Source organism: Trichechus manatus, unplaced genomic scaffold, assembly GCF_000243295.1.
Source record: "Trichechus manatus latirostris isolate Lorelei unplaced genomic scaffold, TriManLat1.0 scaffold00085, whole genome shotgun sequence".
Lineage (NCBI taxonomy): Eukaryota > Metazoa > Chordata > Mammalia > Sirenia > Trichechidae > Trichechus > Trichechus manatus.
Window position 1 is genome coordinate 4,427,653 of NW_004444021.1, and position 21,231 is coordinate 4,448,883.

Below are 21,231 nucleotides of genomic sequence, written 5' to 3' on the forward strand. Positions count from 1 at the left end.
TATTTATAATATAAATATTATTAAGAACTTGAAATAATTAAAATTTTTCTGCCTGTATTCCAACTCTCTTTCATTCAATCAATGTTGACCTTTAATTCACAGAATTTGTATTGTGGATGAATGTTCACAAAGTTTTCATTATGAGGACAAAAAGTACAGGAAGAAAGTATCAGTGGCTGTAAATTCTGAGTTCTATTTGCTGAAAAAAGTAACAAAGGATAAAAAAGTATAGAAAGAAAATTTCAGTGACCGTGAAATATCTTATAGCAAAAAACCCACTGCCGTCGAGTCTATTCTGACTCATAGTGAACTGACAGGACAAATGTAAGTGGTTATTTACTGAAATGAAATTTAGTAAGTTTTTAATTTGAAAAATATCCCTAAAATTTATCCCAACAATAAAGTTGACACATTCAAAGCAAAATGTCAAAATGTGCATGACAAATGGAGCAGTTTTCCCCCAAAGACTAGCAACATGCATCTTAGCATACCTGAGGCACTTTAGGTATGGTAGATATTAAATTACACCTAGAACTGGAAATACAACAATCGGTGTTTAAAAAAAAAAAAAAAAGGCAATAGAATTGCGAGGACAAAGTATAAGGAAAAATGCTTTTGTTTTTTGGCAAATAGCTCTGGCTTTTGCCTGAAATTACTGAAGATATCACCACCTTAAAAAGGAGATTATTGCAATATGACATGAAACATGACTGATGAAAAAGAGTCAGCTAGTATTGTTCCTGCCTGGCCAAAACAACATGTGACATAAAAATATTTCCTGGATTTTGATTTGACCAGTCACTTAACTAATAATTTCTTGACAAGGTAAGTACTAAGTGTCTTTGGAAGACTTGAAAGGTATGAATATGTGATGCAGTAATTTATTTTACTGAAAAATGTCCACATTGTTTCATCAAACTTGTTTTTATAACCAGGTTGTAATTCCTTGTATCACTCAGATGATTACTTAAGAACATGTTAAAAGTCCTATCAGTGATCGCACTGGGAAAATCTTAGCTAAACATGTAGAAATATTGCACCTGGGATGTGAAGTTACATGCCTCCCAGTTAAATTATGTTAATACGAAGTGACATTTGAAGAACAAGCTTAATTAATACATAATTTCATTTTGATTGGTTTCTGAACATACAGAACATAGCTCAATAAGGAACTTGTTTTATGCCTTACATCTTTTTTCACATAGAACTGTTACAAGTTATTCACATTTCATTTCTAAGTTAAATTATAAATTTAATAAAAATATGCTTATTAACTTGGCTTTCATCTAACAAATAATCTTTTTATTCAATTTTCACTAGCCTTTCACTCCATGTGATCTTAAGTCAACTGAATTTAAGTTAACTAAAATTAACATTGTATTTAAAGATAACAAGTTATTATATGAAAATTTTCCCTGATGCTAGTACTTTTTTTTTTTTTCTTGGAGACCTTATAGTTTTATGACTACTATTGCCAGTTTGGGTTTTTATCGTTAAAGGATGTCTTCATGGGAACAGGCACTAAACGTTAAATGTGGCATATAATTAACAAAGAAACAAGGAAGAAGCAATGGTCTAAACATGGCCCTTTTTTTTCGCTGGAGTCTTGTCCTAACCCATCAGCAGAGAACATGTGTGGTCATAAAGTAGCACATTAATGCATTCTTTCCCAGTCAGAGTAAGCTGCATCAAGCTTGCCAAATTCCAACTCAGGTAGCTCCATTTTTCCAGCCCACATTCCTGCTGCTTTTTCAATTGGGTGAATTATTTTTACTTCCCATCTTTTAAAGAGTTGCTGGCTCACATAGGTTATCAAGTTTCCATCCCAGTGGCTGCTGATTTCCACAGCGAGTGAATGATCTCTCAAAGGTACTTTGGGATGAAAGGGAGTGGATAAATGTGAAGAATTACATTTTTATTTCTTCTCTTTGGAGGGATTATTCTATAACTTTTGTTTAGCTTGGAGGGCTCTTATGATTTGATTTCTCTTCTGAATAAGTGAAACAGCCACCCAGATGGCAAGCACTTCACATTTCAGCATAGTGTAATTCAATTTGGATGTTCAATGAAACCCGCTTGGAAATGTCCCTCCAGTAATATCCCTCTCTTAGAAATTTCAGTTATAAATTTCTGGCTTCATGCATAAACAAGCTCCAGGGAAACAGAATGGTGAGTGGCAGGGTAGATAAAGAAATAATTTTTAACCATTTTAAATTAAATGCTGAAAATAATTGGTCTTGGGATTTTACTATGGAAAGCATGTATACTATGTAATTTGCAACTTCCTTTGAATTTTCTTATAAATAATATTCCCAAATTTATGTTTTTGTTTGTTTAGGGACCTATGTGAGTATTCCATTCAGTCAATAATTACAGAAAGCCTATTCTATTCTATGCAGGCCACTGTGCTAAGCACTGTCTGGTAAAGAAAGATGAGAATCAAGCCTTAAAAACACCAGTTACCATCAAGTCCATTCGGACTCACAGCAACCCTCTAGTTCATTGTAGAACTTCCCCAAAGGGTTTCCAAGTCTGTAAGATATATGGAAGCCGACTGCCATTATCTTTCTCCCTGTGGAGCGGCTGGTGGGTTCAGACCGCCGACCTTTCAGTTTGCAGTCCAGTGCTTAACCACGGTGCCACCAAGGCTCCTTGTTCAAGCCTTAAATCTATGAAATCACAAAAATCACTAAAAACTTTAGAAAAAATTTATAAGTCTATCAAATGCATATATTTTAACTCATATGTTGCCAAATTCCTAGTAATTTCTAACATTGATGGATCTGGCATTTGTTAAAACTGTCATCCCTAAGGTTTCAATTCCTACTAAGTCTAAATAGACTTAGCCAAACCTAGACTCATATTTAAAGTCTCCGTTGTTCATATTCATACGCATACACACATAGAGCAACCCAAAACATACTAAAATAATGTTGTCTTTAAAAATGTGATTTCTTTAAAAATATTGTACCTCTTTATTCAGGTCCCTTACAAACTTAACTATTATGTGAAATTCTCACTTTGCAGCCTTTTCAAATTGTAAAGCTGAAGTACATCAAACTTACTTATTAATTAGAACGAATTAAGTATTTTCTTATATAAATTTTAAAAATGTTACTTTTAGGGCCTGAGTCCCAGTATTGAGATGGAGGAGTGTAGGTTATCAAAATCAACTATCAAGAATACACATTAACTTCTGTATCAAATCACAATCAAGCATAACATACTTTAATTCATCATCAGTAGGGAGCTTGAACCTTAACAGTCTACCGGTAGTCCCTGACTTACAACGCATTTGAGTTATGACGAACTGCACTTATGACCATTTTTTTTTTTTTTTTGGTAAATTTTATCATTAATAATATGTACTACATACAGTGTTGCAGTGCATAAAATTTGCTGATATCATCATTCTCAGATATTCACTTGAAGATGTTCAAAGATTGGATTTATAAAGATATTGATAATAAAAGGCAATAATAATGAAAGCTATTTAAAAAAAAATGACTGACTTACGTTGGAGTTGCTGGAACGGAACCCTGTCATAAGTCGGGGACTACCTGTACTTAGAATATGAAGTCTCTACATTTTCTTTTTAACGCTTTCACATTTCTACAAATATGCCAATCTAATAGTAACAAATAACTCTAAATGATCATAATGCAATAATAGAACCCAGTACATCTGTGCCATATCTATATCAGAACCTGTGAAACACTGAGAGAACAGAATCATTCCTATTAGCTAGATTTTTATAAAGTATTAATGTAATTGCACACTGTGAATAGTAATTTATTCAATGCAAAATGTGCTCTATGAGGTATTAAGTGACAATTTGCTTTTCCAGAATGAGACACATATACTTTATAGCATCTGCACTTACTTTAGAGTCAAATCAGCTCAAATGAGCATGGTTTGAAATTTAATATTTTTGCCCCCAACACTAATAAACAGACACGACGGGGCAAAGTATTCAAAGAAATGCTGAAAAAACGTAACTAAAGTCGAAAAACAAGTTTCAAAAACAACCTGACTGCAACCTGATGACAGTGGCAATGCTAATTACCAATCAAGGTAGAGATGAAGGAGGAGCCGGGGTCAAAAGGACATCTGCCCCTTCCTCGCTCAGATCTGTGCGATTCCAGGTGAAACTGGGGCTCCTTGAAAGAAAACCAGAAAAGCCATTAGGAACGTCTCAACTTTAATAAGAAATTGCTTGCTGAGATAAAACGTATTAAACCTTGATTATTCACAAAACACTTATTGTAAATAGGACACCAGTGAGTGACATTAAGTTATTTAGGAATAAAATGGGTTTTATAAATAAGCACATGGGTTTTGCAGACCCCTCTGTGTTCTCTCACTCCCAAAAAGTACACAGGTGGTAAAATGAATGAAATCAGCAGTTTTTACCACTTGATTAGACACTGTTAGTTATTCTCAGATGTGCCAGTTAAACATTCCAACGGAATTGAAACTTGCTGCAGGAAGGTTACTAAAAAGGCATTTCAGTGATAAAAATGGAAGTGGGCTTTTATTACAGAAAAGATATTAATTTTTTTTAGTGATTTGTAAGATAATAAAATTTACTATTAATATTTTGGAAATTTTATTTTCAATTAGTTTTACTCTTCATCACATATTCTTTGTATAAATATCTAATATTTGACAATTAAAAAATGCATATTGCATAAGTAATTACTGCAATATGTGTGTATAAATAAAGGTCATATTCTGATTAATATTTCAATGTCTGGATTCACACAAATGAGATATTAAAAATAAATATTTCCATGAAAAATTGCTACTTTACTGGCTTGTATTTCATAGCACATAACCACAGAACTTTTCTCTATATTTTCCCAGATTTCAAAATTCTCAGTAAATTATATTTTTACAATTAATCTCCATTAAGTGTGCTACAAATGGTTGGGGTAAAATAGTTTAGAAATATGACAATAAAAATCAATATTGAAACCTTTGTGGAAAAAACTGGTTTGCAATGGAATATTGCTAATAAATATTGTTTTCAGCCCACTGTGGTGTCTATGAGTGGGGGGGCCTGGTGGTGCAGCGGTTAAAGTGCTTGGCTACTAACCAACAGGTCACTGGTTCAAACCAACCAGCCACTCTGCAAGAGAAAGATGTGACAGTCTGCCTCCTTAAAGATTCACAGCCTTGTAAACCCTGTGGGGCAGTTCTACTCTGTCCTATAGGGTTACTATGAGTTGAAATCAACAACATTGGTTTGGTTTGGGTGGTGTTTACGAGCAGCCCTGCTCATCTGTGACTCACGAACCTATAAACAATCTTAAAGTCCTGAAAACGTCTGAGTGGTGTATGAGCGTGACCCTTCTCTCTAACATGATCTTGACTTTTCTAGCCACTGAATTTACTCCAAATTATCTCCTCTGTCTCTGGTCATTCTTATTTAATTCACTTTCCTCTTTCTCTTATGATATACTAAAGTCGCCATTCTGATACTTCCACTGCAAAACTTTTTTGGTAAATGCAGAGTTCAGGTGACTATTACCCTCCAGTCTTATCCTTAGAATTGAGGATATGGAACAAATGTGGCCTCCTGACCCAGAGGTGTGGCTAAAGTGAACCTTTTTAGCCACTATACACTAATTAGTAGAGGGCATGAATGTCAGTAAACAATTGGAGAGATTTTTGTGTTCACTTCCCACAGAAGACAAATTTGCAATGGCATAAAGAGAAAAAGTTTGTTCAAGTTAAAATTATTGGTCTGCCCAGCTGCTAACAGGGTTTCACCTAAATTTGCAAAATATACTGAAAACATTATATGGAGGAAGAAGCGATCAAGTCTGTGAATGTAGTACTTGTTTGTCCCTTTAGTCATTGCCACATTATAGAATATTTGGAAAAAAATAGGTAAGGTATAAATATTATACTTGTTTTAATGCAGTCAATGTCTGCGTCACAGAAAGCGAGTGAAGAGAGATACTTATCTCCTTTTTTAGCTCATGATCACTATAGCTTAAAAATTCTGTGAGACTCAAATTTTGATTTCTAATGATGACATTTAATAGATACAGTAGACACCTTAAATGCTAAAACTGAAGCTCTAGGAAGAGACAAGTGCACTGCTTATTTATTCAAGAAAGTACAATACGTTCACTTAGACTGTCAAGTGGATGAAACAGAAAATGAAAACTGAAAGAATTCTCAGATCAAGAGAATCTCTGGTTATGAAGAACTTCAGAGTTAGAGAAAAGAAATGAAGTCAAATTTTTTTTAGAAAAGTTACAGGTTTCCATAAGCATAGATCATAATCTAGGCTCTTAAGGCTATTGTTCATCTGTGAATTTCACCATGTGCCTGAGGCTTCAAGTGTCTGACATTTCAGTGTGTTCATTTTAAGAGAAATTGATGGATTCCAGAGGAAACTATATTCACAAAGAAGCCTGTAACCCTACATTTTGAAAACAATTAGGTAAAACCCAGAATTATTTTAGAATTTTTAGTTATGCACAAGGCACAAATCTGTGGAATACATAAATCTATTTGAGTCTGTGAAATGACATATTCTTTTGTGAAACCTCAAATTTGACTCTAAAAATCCTCATGAGAGATATGTACCTCAGGTCCAGGCTCAGATGTACCTTCGCTGAATGCCTCCCACCTTTAACCGGGACAGTTCAAATACCTGTCTCTCATTGATTTGATTAATAGCTAAAGTGGGTCAATAAGTGGACCTTTTAAAATAATAAGTTAAATTGAACTTTTTTTATCTGCTTTTTGCATCACTGCTAAAAAAATCCATATTTTGTAGTATCTTAAAAGGCACATATATGTATATATATATACAACTTTTGTTTAAAAATGCATGTGTTCTGAAGTTTCTAATTTTTCAATCCTCTATTGATTTAAAAAAGATGAAATACTGGAATATCCCTGCTTTACGTAAGTACCATTCTCTTTATTGTACAAAGGGAATAAAGTTCCAATTAGTTCCAAATTTTTAGGGAATACTTTCATTTTACCCATACAGGATAACACTTGTTTAATACTCTGAGAGTCAATACAAAAATGGTAGACAACATCAAATTACATTGTAGATTGGGATACTTCTTAAATTTGAACAAGTAAATTGTAATGAGTATTTGAAGATTGTAGTATTTGTAACAAAATAATGAAGTTATTTTGTTACAAATACTACAATCTTCAAAACCTGAAAGTTCCATAACTTCCCTATCTTATCATTCTGGACAGGTCTTTGACCATGTTGCCAACCTTGGTTGGTTATTAGCTGAGCATTTTAATTGCTACATTAGGATATTGTTACATACCACAGAAAGCTCCATATTTTTTGTATTAATCAGAATATGTCACATTTTTCCACAGTAGTTATAATATAGGAGCTGTCAATATTTTTTATTTGAATCATGGTATGCCTTAAAAAACAGTAATATTGCTTTTTTACTTTATTTTTGAGTTCCTAAGTTAAATGAGGTTGTAACAATAATATGTTGTGTAGTTTTTATAACAAGGGCTATTATTATGTTATTAATAAAATAACATTTGATAGTTAAAGCTAGTAATGGGCTGCCATTTTTCATATGAATGACTTGGAGGCTATGATCATTTGTAATTTTACCTCGTTATTCTTTTGAGCCTAGCCTAATTTGTTTATAAAAGTCATAGCTTTATTAGAACTGTTCAGATGCCTGTGACAAACAAGTGAGTGGTCTCAATGAATTTCATCTAAGCACGTTATGTGCAATCGTAACTGTGAAACATTTATTTGGCACCTCATAGCAGTTAAACAAAAGAAGTCAATCCCAGAATAGGTAAGAAGATGAATTTATCTTTCACTTACTAAATCGGTGCTTTATGACATTGTGGAAAAAAAAAAAATCTGTCAATGATTAAGGCTAATCAAAACTGAAAGCAATTTGCCTCTTTTATGTGCATACTAAAAAAAATATATTTTTAACCCATCTATCTTTGTTAATAGCAAGTGTAAGACTTCCACTGACTAAATCATGAAACATGAACAAGTTCAGCAAGGTAACTTCTGTTGGGAAATAACTGAATACTGCAACTACATCTCTCACCCAATTTTATTGCTCCTCCCAAACCTTTCCAACATGCCTTCTGAAATCTTTGTTCCACGGGAAATAAATCCCTACCACCACACTCAATTTGCAACGTGCTTCCAACACGTCTTTACTTTAATTGATCCATAGCTCCTGTGATAGGCAGAATAATAGTACCCCCCTGCAAGATGTTCGCGTTCTAATCTCTGGAACCTGGGAATACCTTACGTGGCAAAAGCAACTGCACAGATATGATTAAGTTAAGGACCTTAAGATGGGGAGATTATCCTACATTTATCCTGGCGAGCCTAATGTAATCGTAAGAGTCTTTAAAAGAATCAGAGAAGGAGATGTGATGATGGAAGCGGAGAACCAGAGTGATGTGGTGTGAGAAGAACTTGACCCATGATTGACAGCTTTAAAGAAGGAAAAATAGGCCCATAAGCCAAGGAATGTGGGTGGCCTCTAGTAGCTGTAAAAAGCAAGGAAATGGATTATCCTCTAGAATCTCAAGAAAGAATGCAACCCTACTGACACCTTAATTTTAGACCAGAGAAACTCATTTCAGACTTCTAACCTAAAGAATTTTGAGATAATAAATTTGCATTACTTTAAGCCACTAAGCTTTTGATAATGTACTACAGCAGCCAAAGAAAACCAGCACAGCTCCCATGAGGATATTGTTTCATACCTAAGTCCTTTCAAATGGTGGCTCCCTTTTCTCCCACACTTTATATTCCGGGAGACAGTGCGAATATAATTTGCGCCCCCAAAGCAAATTCCATACCGCTATACTGTAAACCATTCTTATCAAGACTCAGGTCACCCATCTATGCAATCCTTTAAATATCTTTGTTCCTGTCATCCACTGAAATCTAGAGCATCCACTGTCACAATCACTGCTTCACAGGATCCTTCCACATTCTAAATCTACTCTTAACTTCCTTGTCCATGTGCTCATCCCACAAGCTAACCTCATGGTTCCTATCTCCTCAGTGGCAATGAACTTCAGGACCACCACCCTTCAGCTACAACACGAATGCCACACTGTGAACCTTGTCATCCAGTGCAACTGCTCAACTCTGAAATAAGAAGCTTGACTGTTCTGTTGACTCACTAGAGCCTCTCACCCCTCCAGCTCCATTGCATGATTATTCATACCACCATAAATATTCTTTGACCTCATACAGGCCTCCAAAATTAAGACCCTTTTATATTTTTCAAAACACAGCAGTCACTTCCCTTCTGCTCCCCCTTCCTTAGTCAGCCCTCAACTTTTCTGTCCATCATTCTCTAATCGATGGGCCTGCCTTCCCCATTCCTAGGCTACTGATCACTGCAAAGGAAAACCACTCAAAAATATACAACAGTCACTGACATCTGAGTTTGGCTCATTCCTCAAAATTGCTAAGTAATTTATGTTTCTCTAGTTCTTTTTATAATTCCTTTGAGCTGATATTTACTCAAGCACTCTAATTTACAAACCTCTCTGATTGCACTCAGCAGACAATTTCACATCTTATGTTTAATGGGGAAAACAGGTTTCCATCATTTATGTAATTATTTAAATAATAAATATTCAATCTTGCCTGTATGCCACATCCTGAGCCAGGAACTGGAACACACCAGTAAACAAAATGAAGTCCCAAACCTCATCACTCTACTGTTCTCATAAAACTACCCCTAGCTGACTTTTATTTTACAGTTCCTTTCCGAAATATCTGACATTGTTGCCTGCTCCTTGGCACTTCTTCGATTCACTTCTTTACCATTTATCACTTTGGTTTTAACATCAGCTATCTGAGCAGTCTCCCTGGCCCCAATCATCAATTATCTACTCTATTGCTGAATTCTTTCTAAAATGTGAATTTCATCTCATCATTCCCCTGCTAAAATCTGTCATTGACTTCCCACGGCCTCCAGAATAAAGCCTAAATTCCTTTGGATTTTATATAAGGGACTTTATATCAAGGTCCTTCTTTATGTCTAAAACACTGCTCTTATAGTCTGTGCACCAGCCATTCTGAACTACTGCAGGTCTCTGAATATCCCTTGCTTGGTCTCATTGGTGTGTTTGGGCTAATGATGCCCACGTAACCTTAAAATTTCAGCCAAGACCTCACCACTTCTAGGAATTCTTACTTGACCCTTTTGCCAACCCTAGTATCAGTTACTTTTGTCTTTTTTGTCCTTCCTTAGTATCACATGAATCCCTCTTTTATATTATTTTCCACCCTGAATTTAAATTGCCAATTTGTCTCTCTTCCCTAATGGTTTGTGGGAACTCCTTGAGGAAAGAGTCCATCTGACATTTATCTTTGAATACTCTGTATCAAATAAAATGCCTGGTATATAATAAGTCCTCAATAAGTATTTTGGTTGAATACATATAATCTTTCAAGAAACAAACTGTTTTCTTATCTCCTTTCTTGTGTGACCTTAGCCTATTTTCTTATATATCCGAAGTAACTCACAAAACATAGGTGTGGATAGATATGTCAATTTAAAGCTAGACAATTTGTATAAATTGTTGTGCTGTGCTCTGAGCGCTATCTTGGGGCTGCCTGTATAGCAACATCATATATTTTAATAGGTTTTAATTGCCATGGGCTTTAGTGAAACATTGGATTGCTAAAATAACTAAAGAAAGAACAGATATGTTCTTAATTTCCTCAGCCACTCAATAAAGATGATAATATAATTTTTATATAAAATATCTTTTACAATTTATGATGGCCTCTTCCCAGTATATTAATGTTTCAGATGAATATTCCATAATTCAATACCATGCCAGTTATTTAAAACTAAAAATCAAAGATTGAAGAATTATAAAAACGATGTATTTTTTCCCCCAAAGACCTCGTTAATAACAGTATGTAATTTACATTTGTTACTTAAGGCTTCCCTTTTCCCACATGCCTAATTTTTTTTTGTATTTTTTAAATAAGTTAAAGGCATTCTCTTGATAGTGTGTTTGGTAATGAAACTTCAATACTGAATTGAGAGTAAAGATGAATTGTTCTTAATTTTTATCAGATTGCTGACTGGACAGTAGTTTTTGTTTTTAATAACATAATTGATCTCTTGTTGCATGATTTTAAAGCTTAGGCTCTATTTACTTTCTTAAACTTCATAAGACAGAAAGGTACATTGATTCAATTTATCTTAATTTCTCAGGTCTCAATATGATATTTTTGCAACTTTATACAACTGAGACGTGGAAAAATGTTTACAAGAAGAAAAAAGGAAGACAGTTTATCTCAGACGGGACAGTACTGACTTTATAATGGAAAACTGGCAGGAGATTCCAAACTTTTATTGCTTTGTTTTGCATACATCAAGCTAACTTCAAAATTAACTACAAATGCAAAATTTAAGTTTCTTACATTATTTTGGGAGTTCATTGTAGGTCTTAAATACAGTGTTGAATCTAGTGTGCAATCCAGTAAAATACTAAAAAGGGAGTAATATAATTTTCTTCTGTGAAGTGGAATTCAGCAGCCAAACTAACCAGAAAAAATTGAGGCATGATGACCTTGTCAATGACCCCAAAGCAATCGCATTTATGGTTCAAGCACTATGCAATGTTGGCGTTTAACCCTATTGAGAATGTCGTGCACTACTTTACTGGCTTTCCTTTATCTATGTTTTAACAGCTGGAATTTCTGTCTGAGTAATGTGGTTCAACTTTACAAGACATCACTAGTATTAACAATGTGGGCTGCACTTTTTTCAATATAACTTGGAGAAGGTTTTCAATGGATCCTCCCATGATTGAGAGGAAGCAGGACGTTAGTTTACAAATGTGAGCAGATACATATGCTCATCAGAAGAATAAAATGTCACTAAAGTATAAATGGTAGATCTTTCCAGGGAATATTCCCTTTAGGCCCTTAGGGAAGCCCTCAGAACCCATCAAGCCTGCTGTAAGCTATTTTCAATAGGTGTGAGTCATTGCATACCAAGTGTTAAATGTGATGCCAATTAAATGAAATGAGAGTTTCATGAACTAATATTATTCTTGTCCTCAGTGCCACGGGGATATTCTGAAAAATGTCAGAAGAAAACTAAAACATTACAAGTACTACAGAGCAAATCAAATCCTCATTGATTTTATTGGCTATTTCTAGAGGTTAGAGAAAAAGTAGTAAAATACACAGAGTTCATGATGTATATTTTTGCCAATAATAAAAAATAAGCAAAGATACGGTTCTGGTTTATAAATGCCTAGAATAAACAACCATAATTTTCCCTTTAACTCTTTACATGGTAGCTATTTAATAATGTGTATCACAAATGACTTTTGAATGTGATTCACTATACCATTTTTTTCTTTCCTCTGTCAAGCAATAAAAATATTTATTGAAAATATTAGAAACTTTTCACAATGACTGTGTGAGGAAGCAGAAAAAAATACAAGAGTGTCAATGTTTATAAATTTTTTACTTTAAGGCCAATAGTTTCATGTTTTAATGACTTCTTTAAACTTTTTTCTTTAAAAAATAATCTTACATGTATATAATACTTACAATTTAAAAAGTATTCCTGCATACATCATCTTGTTTTAGCCTCAAAATGAGCCTGTGAAGTTTTTAGTATGAATTTATGGATTGAAACATATTTGATATGTTTCATCTGTTACAGTTATTATCCTTATTGATGAACATGCTGTCCATCTTTGGACGGTAGGTCCCTCTTCAAGTTGACACCTAAGTCTATGTAATGTAACCCCTAATAGTTTTGATAGGTTTTGGATTAACTATTACAGAACTCTTTGTACTCTGAACACTTACAAAAAAATTTATTCCATAAAAAAAATCTCAAAATGCTCACTGAATAAGTTCTTTCTTGTTTTCTATACGAAACTGTTCAGAATTTTTTTAAATCCTAAAACATAGAATTTTACAAGAATATTGCTGTTGTTGTTAGTTGCTGTCAAGTCGATTCCAACTCGTGGTGACCCCATGTGAAGGGTTAAACAGGAACAGTTACTTTTAAGGGAAGAGACGAGACAAAATCATACCAAAAACTACAAAAAGTGAAAAAATGTAAAAGGATACAATATGGAGCTAATCCAGATTTTATTTGAGAAAGTAACTCCAAAGCCTTTACTTCATAGGTCTATAGTACTTTTCAAAGCAAGATATGAAAACTGTTTAATACATTTCACTGATAAGACATACTATGATCCTAGTTTAATCTCATTTTTGGGGAAAATTTATAATTGAACACTTCATAGATTTTCTGTTTATATGCTTAATGTTTTAAGAAAGGCTTCAGAAAACATTATATATTTCTCATATACGTGTATACAGATTTTTAAATTCTAAGAATACATTTGAGTAAACTTTCACTTAAATGAAGACTGAAATAATCTGGTATTAGCAGTTTCCAAGTATCTGGAGTATGTTATTATTGTTGTTAGTTGCTGTCGAGGTGGCTCTGACTCATGATGACCTTATGTACAACAGAACAAAACATTGCCTGGTACTTAGCCAGTCCTCTGGCAGATAGCTATCACTTCATAAAAAATTGTAAATTGGTTCTCTGGAAAACAACCTGAGTAAGTTGATCAACAAATCTTTCTGTTACAAATGGAACATTATAAGATACTATTGACATATTTATGTGGGATTAAGTTATGTTGTTTTTTGTTCATTTTCAAATGTAACTTAAAAAACAAAGTGTAAAAGCATAAACATGTACTATACAATCTCAAGAAAACTTTAGGAAAATAAATTAGTATTCATTCCATATATTATAAATTTGCCAATGGGTTGATGCAAATGTCATGCAATGTAATGCATTACAATGCTGACTCTTGCCCTCATCCCAGATCTACTGAAAGAGAACTTCTAGATGCAAGGTCCATGTAATCTCCATTTCTGTCATGTTCGACTAATGTTTCTACCAGAGTGCTAATCAAGCTTTCCAAGTAGTTTACTAATAAAATAAAATAAATTGATTATCATTGGTGGATGCTAATGAACCAACTTATGATTTTGAAAACTAGCAAATGAGAAGAATTAAGCGTTTATATGCATATCTATGAAAACTGGCAAATAAAGAAAAAAGAATCAAGCATGTACATGCATATCCTATAAAAACTGTACTATTGTGGAATCAAATAGTAGAAGAGGGAATTTTACTTTTATAGATGTTTTCAAGCCAATATATAAAGAAGGAGTAGTAGAATATTATGAATTTACGACTTCTAATGAAATAATTGGAGCCCTGGTGGCACAGTGGTTAAGAGCTCGGCTGCTAACCAAAAGGTCGGCAGTTCGAATCCAACAGCTGCTCCTTGGAAACCCTATGGGGCAGTTCTACTCTGTCCTATAAGGTCGCTATCAGCTGGAATCGACTTGACAGCAACAGGTTTGGTTTAACAAAATAACTAAGTAGAGCCCTTTTAATGGTCTAACTTTTAGAATCAGGGCATTATTTCACATACCCAAAAATAAATAAAAAATTAAAATCATCCTGGATGTTGTTGGGGAGGGGAGGCTAAATTAGAATGTTATAGTAATGAATGAACTTAACTGTATTACAAATGACTAACATAACCACACGGAAGTAGGGGCTGGGGTATGGGGTGGGAGAACTAATTTAAATACTTCTGGAAAATAAAATACTGTAATGCTAAAGACAAAAAGAACTATATATACAAATACTATGCTGTAATTAGTAAATTTGTTTTTCATAGGAACAATCATGTTCTAGGATTTGTATTCTAGGTTTGACAAATAAAGAAATATATTATGGATAATGAGAGCCAGGTTTCTCACTGTTAGGAGATAAAAAGTTAAAAATAAAGGCAGGAAGAAGGCTAGGATGAACCTAGTATTGTTGGATTGGAATCAGAAGTATAAGTATGAATTCATTGCTTTTAATAATATTTAATAAAGATACAGACAGGTAGATATAACCAAACCAAATCAAACCCATTGCTGTTGAGTTGATTCTGATTCATAGTGACCTTGTAGGACAGAGTAGAACTGCCCTATAGGGTTTCCAAGGCTGTAAATCTTTACAGAAGCAGATTGCCACATCTTTCTCCATGGTATACTGGGGGATTTGAACTGCCAACATTTTGGTTAGTAGTGGAGTGCTAAACCACTGTGCAACCAGGACTCCAGAAATAGATACAGATGTGTGTATGTATTTCCTACTTTTATCTGCTGAGAGGGCCTCGAAACAATGATACCCAAGTAACAAAGAGCACACTTAGCATCCAGATCTTGGTTTCTAAATGCCATTCTCCAATTAAAGGAACCAGGGGTCCGTGGAATAATGGCCAATTTCAAGGACTTGGGCAGGAACAGTATATGATGAACCTGGCACATGCAAAAAAATAACAAAGTGTTCAAAAAATGATAGGGGCATGGCAAAGGACATCGGAGCCATCCTGAAGGAACTCTCAGTGGTCAAATCTGTAACTATTTGAGCAAAAAAAAAGTAATAATAGTAATAAATTATAATCCTAGAATAAAATAAATATCCATGAACCAATGCTGATACAAATAAATAAATAAATAAATAAATAGGGAGACGTGACAACTCCTCCTTACAGCAGAATTCCACTTAGTAGATGTAGAAGGAATGGTAGAAATATAAAATCGCTATTTGGTAGACACTGCAGACATAATTATTTCAGGCAAGAATCATCAACGGATGCTAAAATTAGTGGGCAAAAGTATGATGAGAAGTAGGTTATTTGTATTCTCTCAAAATATCTCACCACAGAAAATTACTAATTTAAAAGGGAAAAACACTAGGTACCACCTTAACTAAGTGATCAATGAACATCACTAATAATGATGTCTGTGACATCATGTACCTCCTCATTTAATCCACTGAGAAGGATACATCATCAATTCTTTGGTATTTTTGCCAAAAAACAAGGAATATTTCAAAAGCCCACACTGAGAGACATTCTACAAAATATCTGGCTGGTACTTTTCAAATGAGTCAAGGTCATGAAAGAAAAAGACTGGGGAACTGTTCCAGGTTGGAGAAGACTAAGAGATAGGACAACTGAATGCAATGTGGGCTCTTAGATTGGATTCTGGGCCAGAAAATGGATATTAGTTAAGAATGAACAAAATTTGCATGAATTTTTATATTAGTTAATAATATTGTATCAATGTTGACTTCCTGATTTCAATATTGTGCTGTTGTTGTTGTTAGTTGCCATCAAGTGACTCCAACTCATGGCAACCTTATGTATAACAGAACAAATCAGTCTTAGAAGAAATACAACCCCAATGTTTCTTAGAAGCAAGAATGTGAAACTTCAGCTCGCTTACTGTGGACTCATTTTCAGGAAACATCAATCACTAGAAAAGGATATCTTGTTTGGTAAAGTAGAGGGCCAATAAAAGTGAAGGAAACTCTCAATGAGATGGAACGACACAATAGCTATAACAATGGACTCAAACATACCAACAATTATGAAGCTGGTGCAGAACTGGACTATGTTTTGCTCTGTTATACATAAGGTCAGTAACTGTACTGTTTATGTAAGATCTAACATTTGATTAAGCTGAGTGAAGGATATATTGGAACTCCTTGTATTATCCTTCAATATTTCATAAGTCTGAAATTATTTAAAAATGAAAATTTTTATGAAATGAGGCAGCTCTATATGTATACATATGAAAAGATCTCCAAGATATATGATTTAAGTATGAAAAACAAGATATACATGAGAATGTGTAACATGTATAAATTTGTCTTTTAAAAATACATATAAATTGTATGTCTGTATATAGATGATAGATCTTGGCTGAAAGCAGAGAATATCAGAAAGATGTTTACCTGTGTTTTATTGACTATGCAAAGGCATTTGACTGTGTGGATCATAACCAATTATGGATAACATTGTGAAGAATGGGAATTCCAGTACACTTAATTGTGCTCATGGAGAACTTGTACACAGAGCAAGAGGCAGTCATTGAAACAGAACAAAGGCATATTGCGTGGTTTAAAAATCAGGAAAGGTATGAGTCAGGTTTGTGTCCAGGGTAGGATTATCCAATAGACAAGGTAAGCAGAGTACTTTCCTTGCTTATCAGATCATCTGTAGTGAACAATTTCACATTTTGCCACCACATCAAAGATTCTGCTTCTAGGTATGACTGGCATCTGTCTCTCCCAGCCCCACAGTAACTTCCTACAGAATCAGAGCCTATTTTCAAATTTACAGTCCCTGACAGGGATGGATTACCCAGTAGGCAAGGTAATCACAGGCTTACTTGTTCACTACAGATAAGTAAGTAAGCACAAGTAAGCCTGTGTTTACCTTGATCACTGAGTAATCCACACCTGGTTGTATCCTTTTACCATACTTATTCAATCTGTATGCTGAGCAAATAATCCGAGAAGCTGGACTCTATGAAGAACGGGACATCAGGATTGGAGGAAGACTCATTAACAACCTGCATTATGCAGATGACACAATCTTGCTTGCTGAAAGTGAAGAGGACTTGAAGCACTTACTGATGAAGATCAAAGACCACAGCCTTCAGTATGGGTTACACCTCAATATAAAGAAAACAAAAATCCTCACAACTGGACCAATAAGCAACATCATGATAAACGGAGAAAAGACTGAAGTTGTCAAGGATTTTATTTTACTTGGATCCACAATTAACGCCCATGGAAGCAGCAGTCAAGAAACCAAACAACACATTGCACTGGGTAAATCTATTGCAAAAGACTTCTTTAAAGTATTAAAAAGCAAAGATGTCACCTTGAGGACTAAGGTGTGCCTGATCCAGGCCAGGGTATTTCAGTTGCCTCATATGAATGTGAAAGCTAGACAATGAAAAAGGAAGACTGAAGAAGAATTGATGCCTTTGAATTATTGTGTTGGTGAAGAATATTGAATATACTGTGGACTTCCAGAAGAACGAATAAATCTGTCTTGGAAGAAGTACAGCCAGAAAACTCTTGGCAAGTGTAAGGCTCCTCCAGGGTACAAAATACACAGCCACCTGATAAAAGTGTTAAACTAAATTGGGCATAAAAGTAGTGACATCGATGGTGACACACACACACACACACACACACACATACATACTTGCCCCTTTATTTGTTCTTTTCATTATTTTTTTACCCTCAAAAACAAGTAATTAGAAACTATGGGTTAAGCTACAGTAGGTTATATTTGGGCTATAAAAAACCGTGTTAAGTTCTGTATGCAAATTAAAATGATAAATCTTACTTAACTGTTCCTCTGGGTTCTTGTTTTCTTTTCTCTGCCCTGTCTGTTTTCCCTATTTGTTTCTCCTATAAAAAAAAATTTATGATGAGTTACTTCAAAATATACAAATGTGACTGAATCCTGATGACTTGGAAAATGTTAGAGATGTGAAAGTCAGAATGCTTATGCAATCACTCTTCACCAGATATAAATGATTTATTAATGGCAGATGGCTTCAGTTCAGTCTTTCTTTTTTAATCATTACAATTGACTTTGGAATTCAAGCTAGTTGATGACATAAATAATAATTACTACAAGTATGACAAATTATTCTATTTTATAAGTCTAAAGACAAATATACATGAAAGGAATTTTGAAAACTGAGATAATCTTTAGAAAGTACTTTTCGTTTAATGCTACTTATTGAGGAAAGATTGTCCATATATGAGGAAAAAATAAATCACAAGATTGAGAATAAATTAAAAGTATTTTCAAAATCTACAAATAATAAAAATGAGTGTCGTACTGGAAAAAAACCTAAGAGTATAAATAGGTGAATGTTGGAAATATTTGCTGGAAATATCCCCTGAGGCTACATTAGAAAATAGCATATTATAATTAAACATGTAGATTTGAGAGTAAGAGAAGGAACTCAGTGTTTTAATTATTTGAAAGACAAGCACAATTTTCTTACGATTATAGCTTTGGTCTAATTTTTATTCATTCACCTTACTATCATCTATGAATTTGGAATAGAGCAAGTTTAATGCGCTAGAAAACCCATCACATATGGCTTGTCAGTCCCTGCCTGTACTGCCCAGTTAATCCCATCTTAAATTTACCACCTATGTAGAGACTGAAGCAGCATTCCATAATAAGTTACTCAAGTAGCTTACCTGGAATCTCTTTACATAAACAAATTACACAATATTCAAAGCACGGCTGTAGAAAACAAAGTTTTATAGTAATTGGCATCATAGCCTGGATTTCATAATTTCAGCTCATTAAAATATAAAGAACTTTAATGAACATGATTATGATTAACTGGCTATTTTTTTTTTTAGAAGTTATGGACATATTATCCCTGTATAAACAATTTAGGGCAATTTTTGTACAAAAAATAGTGATAGTAAATAGTATTTATTCAGTATAACCAGATATTTAACTTCTGATAGTCTCTATGTACTGTGCTATAAAATAACTGGCAAAGTATATACAGTAAGCAATTGGGGGAAACTTTGCTGCTTGGGTAAAATATATGATTGATGATAATTTTATAATAATTTATATATGATAATATATATTAATAAAAGTAAGCATTTATATATTTTAATATGTAAAATCATATAGGACAATGCTAGAACTAATTATGAAGAAACATTTATGTATATTATCAAATATTTAACTGAAGGATGGGTAGTTATTTAGACATTTACATGTGGCAAGAAAAGAACCACCTTGACTCGGAGTTAGCTTTAGTTCTAGATTTTCTCTTTGGCACTCTTTTGCTGTCCACCTTCTCTGGGTTTGACTGCTTTCACTGTTATTCTGACCGCACAGAATGGAGCAAGAATAAAAATTCTTTTTTGAGGACAAAGATGCTTTTTATAAAAACCATGAATATCTACTTTTCATGGGAAGGAAGTCATACTCCCTTTTTAGTATGCAGACAGCCTTAGGAACAATTCCTAAGTTCTGAATCCCTTGTTCCCTTTCACTTGGACACGTTTGAAAGCTCCTCAATCCTATGAGTGTTTCTGTTACTGACTGAGTCATACATGATCACAAAGGATCACAGTCCTGTGTGGAGAAGAAAGAATTGCTGGTGAAAGGAAAAATAAATCCACCATCTGCACAGTAAGAACTGGACAGTTGCAAGGGAAAGGATGCTTTCTGTAATGGCTGATTTGTCATTCGGCCCTGGCTGGAACCATACAGTTCTTGGCGTTAATAGTTTCGACAAAGGAAATTTTGGAAAATAGGGTTAATGGGAAAAGTTTTTTCATAGTTATCACAGGAGTCTAGGTTAAGGGCTTCCTGGCTTTTTCATAGGGAAAGAGGAAATATGCATATCAGGAAACTTGCATAGTCATACTGTAGTATTTCATTCCTATATAGTAAGAGAAGACTAGTATTCCAAAATTATTCTCAAATCTAATAACAAACAACTCTTTCTGATTTTAGGATTCCCAGGACATAGTCTAATCCATTATATACTGGAAATGGGAAACCCTGCTCCATGAATTCGTCTTGAGTGTGAGAGGACATTTTCCATCTTTCTTCTTGCTTGTGATTCCTCCCTTTATCAAACCACAAAAATTAGTCTTTAAATTACAGAAGCAAAAGGGACATGATAATATCCTTAGCATGTTTTATTTTTCTTGTATGATTATCTGGGAGTCTACTGTTCTATAAATACAAAAGTTAAATATATATACTACATGGGGCAGTTCTACTCTGTCGTATAGGGTCGCTGTGAGTTGGAATCGATTGACGGCAATGGGTTAATGGGTTGGGTTGGTTATATGTAATAGTAGAGTAAGTGGAAATATAATAAATTTAGAAACAGGTAACCAGCATGTTTCACTAGGACCACTTGATCAGTAGTAACATAATACAGAGTAAACACAGCACCTAACATACACTCCATGTGACATCATTCTTCAATTCAGTTATGCCAGTATTTATTGAGCACCTACTATATCCGCAGTACTGTGCTAGGCATTGAAAATGATAATAAAAATTCATCTTTGCAGAGCATTTTACAAAATACAAACTGTTTTTATCTAAATGTTCTCCTTTAATACTTATGACAAATCTTTAATATAGGTATTTAAATGCACAATGATCTTCTGTAGAACATCACAGGACAGGAAATGTGTCTTCTTGGGAAAAAGATAGGGAAACACAAATAGTATAATGAGTGCCTCGATGTGAAAAGTCCTATTAAGAGGTACAATC

At 34.1% G+C, this 21,231-nt stretch overlaps 1 protein-coding gene across 1 annotated transcript in view; it reads right to left on the reverse strand.

Annotated features, from left to right (window-relative positions):
- The window catches only part of SEMA3E (semaphorin 3E), a 118,645-nt gene that overhangs the window by 57,510 nt on the left and 39,904 nt on the right, over positions 1-21,231 (reverse strand). The window contains exon 4 of the mRNA XM_023736043.1: positions 4,067-4,160. Coding sequence (XP_023591811.1) covers positions 4,067-4,160 — 94 coding nt within the window. The remainder of the gene's footprint in view (positions 1-4,066; positions 4,161-21,231) is intronic.